The 16,446-nt window shown below is 48.9% G+C and overlaps 5 protein-coding genes across 5 annotated transcripts; 2 read left to right on the top strand and 3 right to left on the bottom strand.

Annotated features, from left to right (window-relative positions):
• Positions 1-1,677: 1,677 nt before the first annotated feature.
• On the top strand, positions 1,678-1,914 carry LACBIDRAFT_310877 (uncharacterized protein; the record flags this gene model as incomplete). The annotated part of the gene is made up of 1 exon (XM_001887862.1): positions 1,678-1,914. The coding sequence occupies one exon, from the start codon at positions 1,678-1,680 to the stop codon at positions 1,912-1,914; it is 237 nt and encodes a 78-aa protein (XP_001887897.1).
• A 2,875-nt stretch (positions 1,915-4,789) lies between these two features.
• On the bottom strand, positions 4,790-6,744 carry CFS3.4 (cyclopropane-fatty-acyl-phospholipid synthase; the record flags this gene model as incomplete). The annotated part of the gene is made up of 11 exons (XM_001887797.1): positions 4,790-4,816; positions 4,874-5,076; positions 5,138-5,268; positions 5,320-5,441; positions 5,491-5,687; positions 5,727-5,940; positions 5,999-6,163; positions 6,217-6,275; positions 6,337-6,353; positions 6,410-6,569; positions 6,627-6,744. 11 exons carry the CDS (start codon positions 6,742-6,744, stop codon positions 4,790-4,792), a joined length of 1,413 nt encoding a protein of 470 aa, XP_001887832.1.
• A 719-nt stretch (positions 6,745-7,463) lies between these two features.
• LACBIDRAFT_333223 (uncharacterized protein) lies at positions 7,464-8,276 on the bottom strand (the record flags this gene model as incomplete). The annotated part of the gene is made up of 6 exons (XM_001887796.1): positions 7,464-7,518; positions 7,580-7,731; positions 7,773-7,813; positions 7,896-7,898; positions 7,995-8,072; positions 8,270-8,276. The coding sequence occupies 6 exons, from the start codon at positions 8,274-8,276 to the stop codon at positions 7,464-7,466; spliced, it is 336 nt and encodes a 111-aa protein (XP_001887831.1).
• A 1,868-nt stretch (positions 8,277-10,144) lies between these two features.
• LACBIDRAFT_295583 (uncharacterized protein) lies at positions 10,145-11,212 on the top strand (the record flags this gene model as incomplete). Its single annotated transcript, XM_001887861.1, has 2 exons — positions 10,145-10,305; positions 10,359-11,212. The coding sequence occupies 2 exons, from the start codon at positions 10,145-10,147 to the stop codon at positions 10,957-10,959; spliced, it is 762 nt and encodes a 253-aa protein (XP_001887896.1). The 3' UTR covers positions 10,960-11,212.
• Positions 11,213-12,563: 1,351 nt separating this feature from the next.
• Positions 12,564-14,381, bottom strand: LACBIDRAFT_295582 (uncharacterized protein; the record flags this gene model as incomplete). The annotated part of the gene is made up of 3 exons (XM_001887795.1): positions 12,564-13,451; positions 13,498-14,200; positions 14,367-14,381. 3 exons carry the CDS (start codon positions 14,379-14,381, stop codon positions 12,721-12,723), a joined length of 1,449 nt encoding a protein of 482 aa, XP_001887830.1. The 3' UTR covers positions 12,564-12,720.
• Positions 14,382-16,446: the final 2,065 nt, after the last annotated feature.

Below are 16,446 nucleotides of genomic sequence, written 5' to 3'. Positions count from 1 at the left end.
TAGTTGGATAGGGTACATCGCCATCCGGGTGGCAAATGCATGCGCCTGACCTATGGGGAGAGTTATGATCAGAAAACGGAGCCAGATTTCCAGATAAAGACACGAATGCTGTAATATTCTGCATCAAGTGGTCTTCAAGCCGGACCGTAATTCTTGTAGATGAAAGGCGGAGGGTGTGTCCGAAGGTTAAATTAAAGTAGTTAGTCAGGGTACATGTCGGCGCGCCATTTGGGTGGCGAATGTACGCACCAAACCTATGGGGAGAGTACAATCAAAGACGTCTGATGTCCGGATAAAAGGACCACATTATATAGTGTAGTATTCGGCATCGAGCAGTTGTGAAGTCGGACCAGGACTCTTGCATGTTGTAGGCGTGGAGTTGTCTGATTGTTGGATATTGACTCTGGATGAAGTGGCCGAGGTAGAAGGGATATTTCTCGTTTTGCGTTTCCATGACTGATATGAGATTCGAGGAGATAAGGTTTCTAGCAAATAGTGTTGTTGGCGATAGAGTGAAAAGAAGATCAAGAGACAAGATCATATTGATCGATGATCCAACGATGATCATGATTACAGCACGGAGTCGTTGTAGCGAGTTGCACTTACATAGATAGGTAACGCGTTCATGATTCTGCAATGAGAGGTCTGTCCATTTACCAGATTGAACGAGCGTGTACTTTGGCGCAGTTTATGTCTTCCAACAAGAAACGTCCCATACTGGCTGCCATTCAAATTTCTGACTCCGTCTCGTTCTCCCCCATCAACGCCACCAAGACGCTGCTTTTCTAGACACAACAGGCAATTGTCCGCGAACAGCTTCCACGCGCCACCGCAGAAAATATTGTCCTATCTACTTATCACATCGTCGGGGCCGCTGGGATTGACTGTTCAAATGACTTTTCAGGATTTCGAGCCAATCACAAGATATGAAGGCGCTGATTGACACAATGATGGTTTCGTTGGCACACGACAGCCTCTAATCTGAACGGGGAAGGGCGTCCCTGCTGATTTTTTTTTGGGTTCTGGTGACGTGTAAGTAGTTTGCGTTGGACATTGTGCTAAATGAAGAGGGGTACAGGGAAGATGTCGTCGCACATCACTAGTAACCATTTGCTGGACGCTGGACACACGGTTACAGTTTTGGTGTAGTGGAGCCCAAGTAAGAGTTATTCTCTTGCACTTATTGGTGTTGCGGCCTTATCATGGTTCATGTAGCTTCGCACGCCGGATAACTCTGCTGAAGGGTCGTTGTGGAGCGGTCCCTCAGCTGTCCTTGTTTCTAACTTATCATGCCCACTGGGCCTTTTTCTGACCGTCGCAAGGTAATGGGCACTCCTAGAGGACCGTGGGTCGTTGCTCTCATATCTCGCAGCATCGAGGCTACCTAATTCTACGGTATGTTTCGCCCAATTCGACTTTCGATGTCACTACGTACGATGGGCCAAGTGAGGCAGAAGCTGCATGTTCGCTATCAGGGAGTATGCTTTTGCTCCCACCGGAATCTCTGATCAAGTGGCGGTCGATCTGGGAGCGGGGACGTTATGCATTTTGAAGCACCAAGCTAAATCGAATAATCGCCAACGAATTTCCGGATTTCTCTCCTGGTTACAGAGGTAAGTTCCTCTCTGGCTCGGTGATTGGCTTTTAAAATGAACTTCCTTCGTAGAGTCGCTCGAAATGACGGCCATGAGTGCACACGCCACACGGCCGTCTCGAGTGGATTCTGATGGCAAGCAGCACGTCTTCCGTACTGATGTATTCCACACATTCCCGGCGAGTAACTATTGCCCTTCCGAATCGACCCCGCTCCGCTTTTTCCAAGAACAAGGCCAACGCGTCTCGTACTTCTTGAACTCTGACACTCTATCAATATGCTCAACGACGGCAGCGAACTGTATACACAGGGGTATTTGATTCCGGTGAGCTCTCTCACAAATTATCCAAGTTGAACCTGATCTTACGATGCTAAAGGACTCCGTATCATGGGATTTACTCTACCTTTGCTGGCCTTTGGAAACTTCGCTTCTCAGTGCCGCTGATGTCGTTGACACAAACTCTGGTAGGCTTTCCTTGATCTTTTGAGGTCTAGATATCTGAATACACGAAGGTTGATGGCCATGGGACCCCATGTTGCAGAAGCTAATCTGAATGCACATCCTCCTCGCCGATCGGCAAGCTCCTTGTGGGGTAACCATCCGCCAAGCATTCTTCATTGCCCCCTGCTCGCGCACCTTCCACTAGAACTGCATCAGGCCCCTCCTCGAATCGCGCCTGTCCCCTATGCAGGACATTCGCGGATTTGGAAGAGGACATGGAGGTGGCGCATGCCGATGTGGAGATTGACGTTGAGTCGCCTGTGGGTTCGGACGAGCATGCTCATGTGGGTGATGAGGACTCATATGGGTGTGAGAGTCGTCATGGATGGGAGGACATCGATGGAAAGCCCCCAACCTAGCAAGTTGGCTACGAGGTTTGAGCTGAGCTTTTTTTCGTACTTGTGTACTGGTTAAGGGGCAGGTTGGCATCTGGACGGTGCTTCGTGAACTCCGTGTAGGTCGCCATCTCAGTCTCCTCTACGGCATTCTCACCACCTCTCAGATGGCAGCCAGGCTATCGACGTCCTTGCATGAGACGGGTAAACTAGCCAATGTCCCGAACTTCCAGGAGCGAGCCTACAGGCCACCTTTCACGCTTTTAGACAGGAGACAGGCCGGGATAACGGTTGGCGGGAGAGTAAGAGATTGTAATGCTGACTTGAACCATGCTATTGACATGAAACCCACAGGTGAAAAATGGCCGTATTCTTGCGATGCGGGTGGATTCTGGAGTCCACCAAGCGATGCGGAGCGAGCGTAACCCCGAGTTCAGAAATCATGAGGTACATGCACCTCTTTGGGAATCCGAACATCACACCATATTTCAGAGGCCATAAGTCTCAGATCTCAATGCAATGGGTTTTTATCTTGTCAAACCGGCCTTTGGGAAATATATTGTCGGCTTTCGTGCACATCACTCAAACCTGAACTGAGTGTTCAGCGGTTTTTGTATAGGCTCTCCTTCGCTCCACAGGTGCATCCAAGATCTACATATTAGGGACTCCGAAGCTTCCCACACCTGGCAGCAACTGGCAGCGGCAATGTCCAAAATCCTGTAGCCTGCACATAGGAGGCATTCAAGGGGTGGGTTCAAGGGGTGGTTAGTACGTCAACAGCCAAGATTGCCCCATCAGGTCAGGATCGAGTTGAGTTGTGAGCGTGGGGGTGAGATTATATCTTGACCAATTTGTATAGGAACGGAATTGGCGATTACTGTGACGGGGTTATTCTTCGCTGCTTGGGGCTTGGGACAAAAAAAAAGCCCGCCTTGCCTGAGCAAATTATGCAACCTTTTCCGCGCTGACCCCAAAAAAGGTTTACATGCCTCAGCATGCCATCATTTTTTTGTGTTGTTGCTGAAACAACCATGTGGTCTTTTTCGGTCGAACTTGACGTCTATGTAGCTGTTGCGGGCCTTACGGTGGTGACCTCATCGCGCCCGTCGTTTTCCCAGTCTTTTCCGCCTCTCGCCGATCCTTTGACCAATTCTTCTTCTTTCAGACGCCCATTAGGTTATTTAAAACAGCCAGGTTGCTCTCAGAAACAATACCTTGAACAACAATTGGCCTGAAGGAGATATATTGATTTGACGGACCTGGGAAGACTACCTTGACACCTGTTGTTTTATTATTTTTTGCTTAACAACCTTCAACAAAATCGGGAAAATCGAGCACATCTTTGACATTTCGAGGTGCAACTGGAGAGTCTGGCGCTTTTCACAAGATTTGGATCTCGAGGAGGGTCATAAACGCGTCGCCAGCAAGGTTCGTTAATCCCGATTCACTACAAACCGGTGCTGACTATTTGTAGTTTGAGTTTAGCGCGTAGTTAAGCGGTGCGAGAATGCGAAAAAGGCATGGTTGGAAGGGTTTTCCTCGTTGCTGTGAATGGCTTCTCCCTCAGGGTCTTGACGTTAATTTTCTCAGATACCGCAAGATTTGTTCTTCGGTCTCTGTGGAGCCCGCCCTTGCTCCTACCCTTGAAACAAGATACGGCCTTTTTCAAAAGAAAAAGAAAAGGATGACAAAAGATAAAATTGAACGCTGACCAGCCTCTATCTCCCTTGGGTAGAAATTTATCGAGATCTACAAAACGCGGCGCGTGGGCGCCAATCGTTAAGCAAACGATGTGACCGCGTCTGAGTCTGTAGAGGTGTTGGCCGACCATCCGATGTCAAACCTCTGCTCAACGCCGCGTCAAGTGTGAACCTCGCAACGATGGCCCAGGTGGTTTTGCTCTCCAGGGTTATTCCTTGTGAGGATGTAGCCCTCAGGTGTGCGTGTTTAAGCCAACTGATCCTTGCTCAGGGCATCCAATTGCTAGCCGATTTCAGATTTTGAAAAGGTGGTCCAGGATCGGCGCCGCTAGCAGGAAATCCAACTCGGGCTTGGAGGGTATATTGTTCAACAGATATGTAAAGATGTCAGACTGTCGGACAATCGATTATGGAATCTCGCATCCCAGGCTCGGCGGATGAGTGGCTATTTTTTTTCTTTCGCTGTGGTTTCATTTTTCCATTGCATCAGGCTATGGCAATAAAAAATTGATTTTTATATATAGATATGCTGTCTATGGGTGTGATAATGTTCTTTCCGTGATTGAGTGATTAATATTAAATGTAGTGAATGTTGGCTACTAATTATAGGAAGAAGTAGGAGAGTGAAAGTCACTTCTGATCGTTTGCAATCCCGAAATCAATCACAGTGAACTGGTGTATCATTCTAAATAAAGGGAAGTATGTCAGATGGGAATTGAATGCTGAGATAAATGCTACCCACTTGACGAATAAACGTGAGCATATGGCAAGTAATATATCCCTTTGCGAAGCCAGCCCCAGCATACGCAAAAAGGTATTCCCACTTCCGCTTGAACGCCGCATACTCGTGGACATCTCGAAGAGCTGGGTAGTCTTTTAAGATGAGCTCTTGCGTCAAGTTCGCTTCCAAACGCCTTCCCCATTCTCGAAGCGTGCGGGGATAGTCTGCAGAGAGGTATGTATGAGATGGGATGAAGTGGCATGTTGATTTTTTAGAAAAACTGACGAGCTGCGTGGTTCTCAACGCCCTCAAGGTTGAATCGGCCTTGTGATCCAGCTTGAGCAGCAGTGATCAAGGCTGTTGCGCTGGGCAGGCAAGAGTTAGGCCACATGTATTTGCGCATGAAATCTTCAGCTCTGTGGTAAAAATTAAGAAAAGTCAGGAAGATTTTTTGAAAAAGAACGTACTGGTAACTGGAGAACCTCGACTCTGGGAAGGTGGAGGAGGTGACGACGACCGTAGCATCATTGGATTTCAGAGCAAAGTCTACCAGCCTGAAATAAGTGTTATAGTGTTTCGCTCCCACATGCTACAATGTTTATCAGACGACTTCCCTTGTGCTTGAGAAAGATACTCACCTCAAGCATTTCGACACTGACAAAAGCGTCGAACGCCTTTTCGAATTCGGCTGGAATTTCACGGTAATCGAGAAGGTGGACTCTGATTCGGCCCTCCAAACCGGCCTCTTTGATGCGTTCTTCCGCGAGTGATTTTTGTTCTCTTGAGAGTGTCAATGTATCAACTTCGCATCCGAAAGAACGCGCAGCCTGAGTGACTAGTTAGACGGATTGGGAAAAGATTGCTAATGGTGCACATATTTCGATGGCGAGACCACCCCATCCACTGCCAAACTCAAGAATTCTGTGTCCGGTTTTCACGCGCGCTGCGCGAAGTACATGGTGGACCTTTCGTCGCTGAGCCGCTTCCAGATCCCCAAGTGTCGGTCCCATCTCGAGATCCCCCCGAACGCCGCCTTCTGCTTCGCTCCACAGAGCGCATGAGTACATCATCTCCTTGCTCAGGAATGCCTGATGACGTCGCGTCCTTTAGTTGGAGTTCAAAGGTAATGGGAAAGAGTCGACACACCTTGAACAATTCATTAGATTGATCATAGCTGGCGATAGCATTAAGACGCGCTTGAGAGCGTGTCTGGCCGAGGAAGCTGTTATAGAGCCCGCTCATCGCGGTAGATACTTTTGCAACGGTTGAAGAGAGTGTGTCGGCCATCCCGGACTCATTCTCTAGCCACAGCTATTTGAGTGATTTTAGCATCTGTTGTGACATCATAAACCGAATCCGCGTACGTGCATAGCTCCCTTGAGGCTAGAGACTTCAACATCGCCAATTAGATATGCTTCGCTGACTGTTGGTCGAATGTCCATTAATGACTTATGCATGACCGGCGGCTTGACAGAACAACTTACAACCGAGATCACCAGATCTAAAAGTACCCAACTTAGCTCGACCGAGATTTCTAAAAAGTAAAATGCTACTTACAGTAAGATCCTCAACCAGAAAGTATCATTGATGACTTTGAGATGCACATCGTTGCACCCTTTTTGGTATTTTCCGTAATAGTGTGTCCCTTCAGAATCGGAGATAGTAAGGTGCCCAATTGTGATCGCCTTGTCGAGGACCGCAAGTATCGACGTGCGTGCTAAGGTAGTGTCGTAGACGCGTTAAATTTCTTTCTTGTAAGCGACAATTTACTTACCAAAGGACACTGCCCAAGATCGGGGGCTCAATGTGTGTAGAGAAAAACGGGACGCGGCTTTAAGCACGGTTGAAGGAGTTGGGAGGTTATGGCAGGATAAAGCGATAATTGAAGGCATTGCGGTTGAGAGGCTATTTGTTGGCGAGGATTGTATGTTGAAAGAGCTGCTGAAATGGAGTGGAGAGCCTTGTCTTATATGCCGCTGGCGACGCATGTCATTGGAAGAATTTCCGTGGTTGAGAGGAACAACTTCGGGGGTAAGTCAGAGAAAGGGTGTCAACAAAGACAACATATCCGCGGGCAGTCAGATGGGCCATGGAAAACGACGTGATCAGGAGATGCAGGGATTATTGATTATCCACGGTGGGGGGGTTACATGGCTCTGGGACTTTGCTCGTTCCCTATATGGTGCGCCAAACCTCCAATTAGACAGCCCGGCGCAGTGCAGACACGGGTGGATGGCTCACCAAGGGATCCCGCCTCCAGGATGGCATAGGGCCCATCTCTGCGAGGGGACATAGTATTTGTCTCCAGGCCCAAAAATTAACAATCACCTCTCAATCTCCGACAAAGTGGGATGATTTTCTCACCTGGAAACCCAGATAACATGGCACTCTCGTAGTGAGAAATTTCGTCTCGACTAGCCGTCGCGCCAGTGGATTGATGTTGTTATGGAGTCACCTTCGCTTGAAGGTTAAGATACCCACTAAAACCTTAAAGTGATCGATGACTCCCCTCCGCATAAACACGAGTGCGAAATTTACGGTGTCATTTTGTGCCAACCTAGCCGCGGAATCAGTTGGGCCATCGTCAGCTCAGGGACCACTTCACTTGCCTTCAATAAATTATCCATGTGTCCGAGGTGGTCACCTCAGAATACGAAGAGATGACCCTGATCAACAAGTGTTCAGGGAGTAAGTCCGCCAGCTAGTGTTTAACGCTCAGTCACTTACTTCTGAAATAGAACCTGACTTCCTCGGACTTGAGACATATCGTTTCTTTGCCCGGAGTCCCTCGGGCACTCATAGGTATGCCGGTCTGAGCTTCCCAGCCACTTGATCGTCGTGGGACGCCCGTCGGTCTTCGAAGTGATCAATGGCACCACCTGCGGACTTTGCGTATATCGCCCCACACGACCCGACCCACGTAACCACCCCAGTGATCTTGACGAGGTTTTTCGCGCCCCCCTGCGACACAAAGTTTACTATTGCCGCAGCAAAAAAAAAGCGTTACTGGACTTGATCAGGTAACGCGTTGGCGTAGACATACCAACTATTTTCATCGTTAAAGCGAGACATCGCATCAAGCTCTAATGGATATTTTTGGGTCGATCAGTCCTGTGTATACAGTGAAGTTTTTCAAACTTACAGAAAAATTTCACGTAAAAAAGAAACGGCATGAGGTTAATCGGAAAACGGTGATACCATGTTATTGAGGAGGAAGGCCCTGTAGCACGTATTGCAGACTGCAACTATCAATTAGGTAAAGAAGCCACTTCCGCTCATCCCTGCACAACGGGAGGGCAAAATCCGAGAAGAAACTCGTAGGCCCCAAAGAAATTCAGTATTCTGGGGAGTTTTGGTCAGTCGCATTGGAGAGCTTGAAAATCAGAAAAGGACACAATGTTCCTACATGTGACTCACTAGCCATTTGGAAAACATTCAGCGGTCTTAACTAGGTAAGTCAAGAGAGGTTTTTGCTTGCTTCTGTAAGTTTGTTAGATCCAAACGTCAGTTTCCAAGGCAATGAAGCCCACCAATTTCTTTTACGGTTTCATCCACACTAGGATTAGGCACAAGGCTCGCAGCCGACTCTCAGTCGTGGGGTCAGACGACACATGAAGTTGAACCAGCGAGAGCAGAACCAGGTCGTGATGTCTTTGCGGGAGAGCAACGGGAGAGCCTATTGAGGAAATCAAGAATATCAACCTGAAAATGAGCAGAATGTGCCAGAGAGGGCACCGAATAAGATCAGCTCGGTTTGAGCTTGGTGGTCACAGTGTAAGTTTGTCGGCGGAATCAGTGAAGGCTGGGAGCAAGGCTCAAGCTCAGGCTGAGACGATTAACGCGGCACGTGCAGCAGGTTGCAAACAAACACGTGCACTAGTACTGTTAGCGCGCTCTCAGATGTAACAGGCCTTGTTGTCTGTTCCTTTGAATTTCGTAGAGCTTCCAAAAATTTCCTCTCAATCGAATCTTGGCAACCCTCATCTCCGCCACGAGAACAACACTCTCCTTTGGTTATGATACCTCATTTTTCCTGGCTTTCTTCGAAATTCCCTCCGGCACCCTCCTTCGCTACAGCCAGGCTCAAGTTTCTGTCGGGAATGGCATCGTCGCTGGTCCGTTTTTTCAGTGCATAATCGGGGCTTCTTCGTTTTGTCGTTCGACGCAACAATCCATCGCTGGTTAGTATGTTTCCGACCTGATGTCGTCAGTGCTTCTCAGTTTTTCGTTTTGCCTCTATTACTGTCCAATTGTGCCAGATCATAGATGTGTACAGGCCCATTCTCCATTTCTGCCAAGTCATGAGGTTGCAGCAGGAAATCTACCCGCATATAGCCACCATGGCGTAAGTTTTTCGGCTATCGGTCCTCACTGGCTGCGCTTATTTTTTCACCCAGTTCACCCATCTCTCTCTGTCCAAGCAGCTTACGCTTCAAACGCTCATCGAACGCGTAAGAGGTATGTAGCTCGGCTATCTTGAATGCGAACGTATGGCGAGCTTTCCAAAATTCACCGAGCTGCGTAACCCCCAGGGAAAGGTCCCCTGACGTCTGACGATCCTGGACTAGGAATCTAAATGAAGAGTTGTATACTCCGAGATTGTTACCATGAGAGCTGAGTGATACAGTTCGTTTTGCAGGTCTTTCTTCCGGCTTATCCGCTTCTCCGTTTCCTGACAAGTTCGTCTACGCAGTGTCTTTGGAAGTACAAACCGCGATGAACTGAATGACGTTTCACCATGGTATCATGGATGGACCCCATTTCTTAGATCTAACTCGAATCTTTGCCCCCGTGTAGTGGAGTTTGTTTTTCCAGAAGATAAACGTCAGATGCATCACCCACAGGACTTTCACCTGTTTTTCCTGTGTGGAGTGGTCGCACACCGCAAGGCACACTCTGACGATCATGATGATGGAGGACAGGCTCAAAAGCTGCGTGGCTGTGCCTTTCGGTAGCTATATCCGACATACACGGATTTTTGTTCTCATGATCTCGGTGGCAGTCATCTGCCGATATTTTCCGTCCCCTCCTCTTTTCCTGTCTGCCCTACTCAGCGCGAGAAGTTGACGAAAAGTCCGTCGCCGATTGTAACAAAGTAGTCATACAACACAGCCTTGCGTCTTATCATTTGACAAGACTTACGAGAGCGCCGCCGTCAGCGCCTAAGAAGTACTTGGTATCCGAAGCACTGGTATGAACGGTTCCTGTCGTTCAAAATGCTCTTAAAGTCCGTCCAAGCTTGTTAGGTAAATCCCTCTTGTCCCCCCACCTCATCCTACGCCAACGCCCACGATGTCGTCCTCTGCCCTCCCAGAATCCCATCCAGCGGTGCACGAACACAAGGGCAAGACCTGCCCCGTTACAGGACAAACACACGATTTCTGTGCCGCCCAACCAGAAGATAGCCGCTCCCCTTGTCCGGCGCTCAACACCATGGCCAATCATGGTTACATGTACGTGGATTCGGGCCCCTAACCCATCTTCGTCACAACCTCAACGTTCGTAGTTCCCGTAACGGCAAAAACATCAGCGCCTCGGAAATCGTCACCGGGTTGAAAGCATGCTACGGGCTCTCAACGCCCTTAGCGCTCTTCCTTTCCCATGTTGGATTTCTCGTCCTGCGGAAGACTTTCCGCCGAGTTTCGTTATTTGAAATCGGGAAACACGGCCAAGTCGAGCACAACGCGAGTCTGGTGCATCACGATACTCCCGCCGGTGAAGTGTACGCCCCGATAGAGATCGACGCAGGATTAGTGGACAAGTTAATCGATGACGTCGAAGGGGGCGAGAAGATGAACGCAGTAGATGTTGCGAGAGCACGGATACGAAGGGAGAAGCAAAGCCCAGTGTTGGACGGGGTGCATGCTGAGATTGCGAGGGGGGAGATGGCAATTATACTAGGAGTGTGGGAGGAGGGGGCGGGGACGGATAAACTAGGGATTCCGGCTGCTTGGATGCGAAGGTGGATCCAAGAAGAGAAGTTGCCCGACGGGTGGAGGCCTACGCGGACGCAGGGGTTGTTGGACACGGTGAAGAGGTCCAAGGCAATCCGCACGGCGATGGAGGACTTCAGGAAGGCCGAGGCCGAAGCGGCTAAAGAGAATTAAAAGGTGGAAAGTTGAAGCTCTAATTCCTCGTTTTGACTGTCCATGGCCTCGTGGCTCATCTTGAGCGATTCTCTCGCTTCTTTCTTTCAGGCTGCTTTCGCTGTGGACAGCATTTACCTATACCCTCACTTCTTTTCTGAGGTTACTTCTAGGAAATTTTAGGACGTTTACGATGAAGTGTCCGTATTTACTTACAACGTACATGTACGTACATTCTATGCAAATCTACCATACTACGTTTTCTTACCATTGAATAATTACTATCGCCAAACCCCGTGCTCCTACATAGCCATAGCAATAATTTGAGGTCCAAGAGCCGAAGTGCCATGATGTAAATGCAACCTCAAGATGAAAGGTTTGGTTCAAACATAGTATTTGCATGTGTTTGCCAATACCTTCTCCTGCTCTGTAACTTCTTGCACCGACGCAACACCGTTCCAGCTTCCAGACTCGAACCAACGTGAGTCAGAACACCGCATTTATTTGAATTTTTGGAAATTTTTTTCAAATCCCTGCACGCAACACGCTGTCGAATCCCACACGGGGAGACGGCTAGAGACCAACTAGAGACGGCCTCCGAGAATAATCCTATCAAGGGCTCCAACGGGGCTCGCATTGCAGATCACACGCAATCCCTATTTGTATCAGGTCATTTCTATTAAGGTCAATTGGTAACTGCCAATCTGCAGAGTTGATCAGCAGCTCTTTTTATCCGTGATCGTCGAGATTTGCCTCCGATTCCCTTGGCATTTTCAAATGCGTGAAGTCGCGATCACATCAAAACGTAGTGTTTGCAGATCAACAGTCTGATCATGATATTCTCCTCGATAGTGCATGCGGTGGCAGGCAGTTTCATATTGGGATGCTTACCCGCCTGGCCAGGACGTCGTGGAGATTGCTCAAAGCGTCTTCTCCTTTAAATAAACGTCCGATCCCCAGGCATGGAAGGAAACACGAACCTGCTCCAACTTCGGCCCGCTCACATAGCGCTCATGATCAATACGCATCCAATGTAAAACGGCCCGTAATTGGGCCTTTTCAAGAGAGAATTAAGTTTTAAGGGGAAGGATTTCCGCAGCCAAACCGGAAGGGGAAGATCAGTTGATCTGCAGGTGGTGCGTGCAGGGCTGAGCGCCTCTTAGTTATCGGTACAAGTTGGAGAAATTGGGCTAAATCAGAGGAAGTCGTCTCATGATTCATGAGAAAAGGTAACTGAGATAGATATTCAGCTGGAGCACGCGCAACGAATTCTCAAGATGTACCGCCCCTCTAGTCAGAGGCTTCTCATTTCCCCTCGAGGGGTGATATTCACAAAGATGCCGCGGAGAAACTGCGCCCCATGCCCACAGTTAAGTACCCCGTTGCATGCGTGCCGTCGAAGCAATCTCACGGTAACTCAAATACATTGTATTGGAGCGAAGGAGGTGCTCCAAGTTCCTACCGAGGATAACAATCTTGGCCAAATTCACACACGAAAGGCAAATACGGATAATCCGAAGGTAACGACCTTGTGGAGACCTCCACTGTGCGCAGCTCAAATGATGCAATGGCGGATCATGGCCGTGTAATTTGACCTTCTGTGCTCCTTGCGGAGCCGACCTAAAAACCAGCAAAGGGCTATCAAACGAGAAAAAAATGACACAAGACCGAAACGTTATTGAATGGGGACAAGATGGCTACAAGAAAGCTGGTACATAGACAATTGTGGGTCAGGAATATGGCGAATAAATAATATGATGAAGGCCAGTGTAGACAAAAATACTACCAAGCGTCAGACATGCGGTCGGATCTGCTTACGCGCTCAGATGATATCCGAGAAGTATGGAAGGCTGGTCTGAGCGCCGTGGAGACCTTTTGATCAGCGACAGAACGTAAATATGGCGCTGATGGTGTGTAAAGCTGTTCTCTTGATGGAGGAGGTGACGGCGAAAGCGATGGCGAAGCAGATGGAGAGTGACAAATTGATCCAGGAGTCGAAGATTGACGGTACCCTTGTGGGTAGGGACGATGTCTGGGTGAGCCAACGGGGTGATGAGGAGTATCAAATATTCCATTTGATGAGGCTGTAACCCGGTTCATGTGAGTGAAAGATTGTGGTGGTGGGTAGGAAGCGGCCTTGTGATCGGCCTGAGACTCGTAGCCGAGTAATTCGTCTTCTTCTTCACCCTTTGAGTATGAATCAGCCTCCATAGAGTCGGAGTCACACTCGTCAGAGTCCTCGCTCATGCAGAACGTGGAGATTGGTGGTGAGGGCATATACGATCCAGCGGCCTGTAACCGGGAAATATTGGAGGATGGTTGGGCGCTCGGAAATACATGAGTTTGCGGAGTGGCGACATTCCTGCGCCTTCGACGACTATCATTAGACTGAGCGCGAGAGAACCCAGGAGTGGTGTGATTACGGTAGTGTCTTCTCATGTTTGAATTTACATTGAACTCCCGACCGCAACTTGGCCACGGGCATCTGAACGCTGCACAGGTGAGGAAAAGGGCTGTCAGTGATCGTCACGACCCAGGGGAATACTCATTAATACTTACGAGTAGCGCCTGTATGAGTATTCACGTGGATTCGCAAACTACTCGGTCGATTAAATCGTTTGGAGCAAGTTGGACAGACGTGTTTTTTGCCATTATTTTCTTCCTCGTTTCCTTCCTCGTCGCTAGGATTAGGGGAAGGTTCCTGTAGGGGATGATCGGCCTTGACGGACCCCGACCCTGCAGCGGGGAACGAAATTATAGCAGGGTAAGCTCGCCGCTCCTCCTTGATGTCGATGGTCAGTATCCCTGAGCCAGAATTGGGTAAAATCCTAGAATGAGAAGGCGAGACATCGGGGGAGGGTAGAGAAGCCGAGGGAACTGAAACTCGAAATGCGGGGGACGATCCGCTAGCAACGCCGACCGAGGCGTTTGTACTGGACCCATTCGCACCGCGGTTAGGCAGTGTTGCACTTGATGTAAGATGCTGTAACGACTTGCGAGTAGGATCGGACCTTAATACGTTGTATGAATAAATTCTCGAACCGGACTGAGTAGTGGAGTCGCGAGAATGGACCTCGAGGTCGTGGTCATCGTGGAAGCCTTGATGTGAGCCTGTGGTAGTTGGTCGACCTCTATACGCCGTTTCGGGGGAACCGGGGGACGTATAATGGTGACCATGATCGGCGCCTGGGGAATGCTGTTGGAAAGTAGGGTGTCGGACATTCGATAGCCTTTCAGCGTAAGGACGAAAATCGGACTTGAACTAAATAAAATGAACAAAGCAATACAATGAAGAGGAGGTGGCAGCATACAACGGAATTTCTACGATGGCTATGAACAGCGTCGTCTCGAGTTTTCATGAGATGTTCTACGGTTACGGTAGATGGCGATAACTTAGTTAAGAGCACAACGACGAATCAATTTCGTACCTGGAAACATCTCATGGATGCTGGGGAGAGAGATGCCACTCGATGATTTTTGGTGCTGGGAGGACTTCATTGGAGGACAGGTAGTGCGGGATAAGTAGTGTTTGGGTGTCTGTGTAGTTGAGGAGGGGGAGGAGCGCCGATGCCGAAAGGAGTGGGTGGTGGTGTACTATGAGGTTTATATAGCGTGTAGAAGATGTTAGTGTGATCGGATGCAATTTGAGAGGCCGGACGCCGAAAAGGGATATGTATCAGGAAAAATTGACGTTTTTCAAACCCGAGGCGAGTAAACAAACGCTTTGAGAAATGGTGTAGAAATCAAAAAGGTGAGGAAGTACAACCCCGAGGTGATAGTACTGCACGTTGAGCATAAGTTGGCGAAGAGGACCAGAAGAATGAAAAAGGCACCTTCTCTGTGCGGTTGAGAATGCCTAATAGAATGGTAGAAAGAGGAAAGAGGACTATCAGGGAGTTGCAGAGCCTTTTAGGGATTGACGATGTCGGCTAGAGCGCCGCTGAAACAAGCGAGGATTGGCATCTGGATATTCGGCGCTGATAAAATCTTGACGAAGATAGTTCATTTGGCAATACCGATCTGCCGCGTAACGATGTCAGGTTGATGAGCGTATTAGGCATTTCATTCATGCCCTTCCTGCCCCCATCCACGTGCAAATCCGAGGACCTGCTTTTCATCAACTGCCCATTACGCATTGCGTGTATCAGAAACTCGGACGAACTGGTGCAGCATCATGTGTCCGAAATCTGCGCAATAGTGACCCTTGACTTCAGATTGAAGCTGACCCTCCAAATGCAGGTTTGCGAAGCGGCGACGAGTATCCGGGAATCTCCCACCACTCCTCCATCCTTTCCGGCCCCAAATTTGTAACAAGTTTGGGCTACAATCCAGACAGAAAGATGGAGGTGTCATGCCGATCATGGATCATTCTCGCACATCCCATGACACAGCTATGGTTGTCATGTGTATCACTGTGTATTCCCTATAAATGATCGTTATCTTGGCTATAGCGTTTATTGAGCACGCACAGCTACAGGAGTGTCAAGAGACGCTGCTCAGGCCCCAAGGGAGTCGTTTAGGTTTCGGCGTGCCCTGCCGATCTGCGGTAAAATGAATTCCAAATCCGTCTCCGCGATAGTCCGCAAACCCCACGGGCCACGGGCTGTGTGACTGGGTTGAAGATCTGCACAACCGTCCAATTACAACACTGCTTCTTAAACCGAAACCCAATCCTACCCTGGCGCCTACACATCCAGTGAACAGCCAGAACCTTCGACTTGCATGCCCACCCCGAGATGCCTTGACATTGACTGATGTCAACTCCTTCAAAACCCATCTATAATGAACAAACCCTATGGCAACGTTTTATTGGAATCGGGAGGAAGCTCAAAGGTGATGATCGCGGCGACTCGTTTGTTTGCCGTAATTGACCAGATTACGCAGGTGCCGATCATGTCGCCTGCTGGGGAAAGCCGGCATTCAAAACGCGTGGATCATCTACTCAATACAGAAGTTCCAAATGATAAGCACAATGTGGATGCCGCGCGTTGATGACCATGGGATTAGACCCCTTGAGCCACTGTACACCCAAAGGCCGGGAACGCACTAAATTAGCCCCCCAGAGCCTTTCACGGAAAGTTTCTCCGCCACCATGGGGGCTATGGAATTTGAAAACGGTAAATTCAATGACTAAAAGAGCTAAGCGACACGAGGAGGCTCCTCACCTGCGCTATCTGTGATTGTTGACTCTAACATCGTCCCTAAGAGTCATTAATTGAGGTCAGTTGAGCTTGGTATGGGGGCATGTTTGCGAAGGTACGTTTTCTCAGCCTCATCATAGGACAGCGAGGCCGCCTTGTGTACGAAAAAATGTGTTCCAAAAAGTCAGTCTTGGAGCTAAATAAACCTTTACCTTCTCTTACCCGTCCATTTTTTGTCCGTGACCTTCGTCTTTTTCAGTAAAATGGCCGATATACCCTTGGACTGCGCGGACTCAATGAAGCAACCACAGACAGGTCATTTGATAAAACACTATCTGTGGCGCCTTAGCTCCGATGAGCTCAAGCT

This window comes from Laccaria bicolor, genomic scaffold, assembly GCF_000143565.1.
Source record: "Laccaria bicolor S238N-H82 LACBIscaffold_48 genomic scaffold, whole genome shotgun sequence".
NCBI classification, from domain to species: Eukaryota; Fungi; Basidiomycota; class Agaricomycetes; order Agaricales; family Hydnangiaceae; genus Laccaria; species Laccaria bicolor.
The sequence above is the reverse complement of the archived record's forward strand: the minus strand, read 5'-3'. Positions and strand labels throughout refer to the sequence as shown.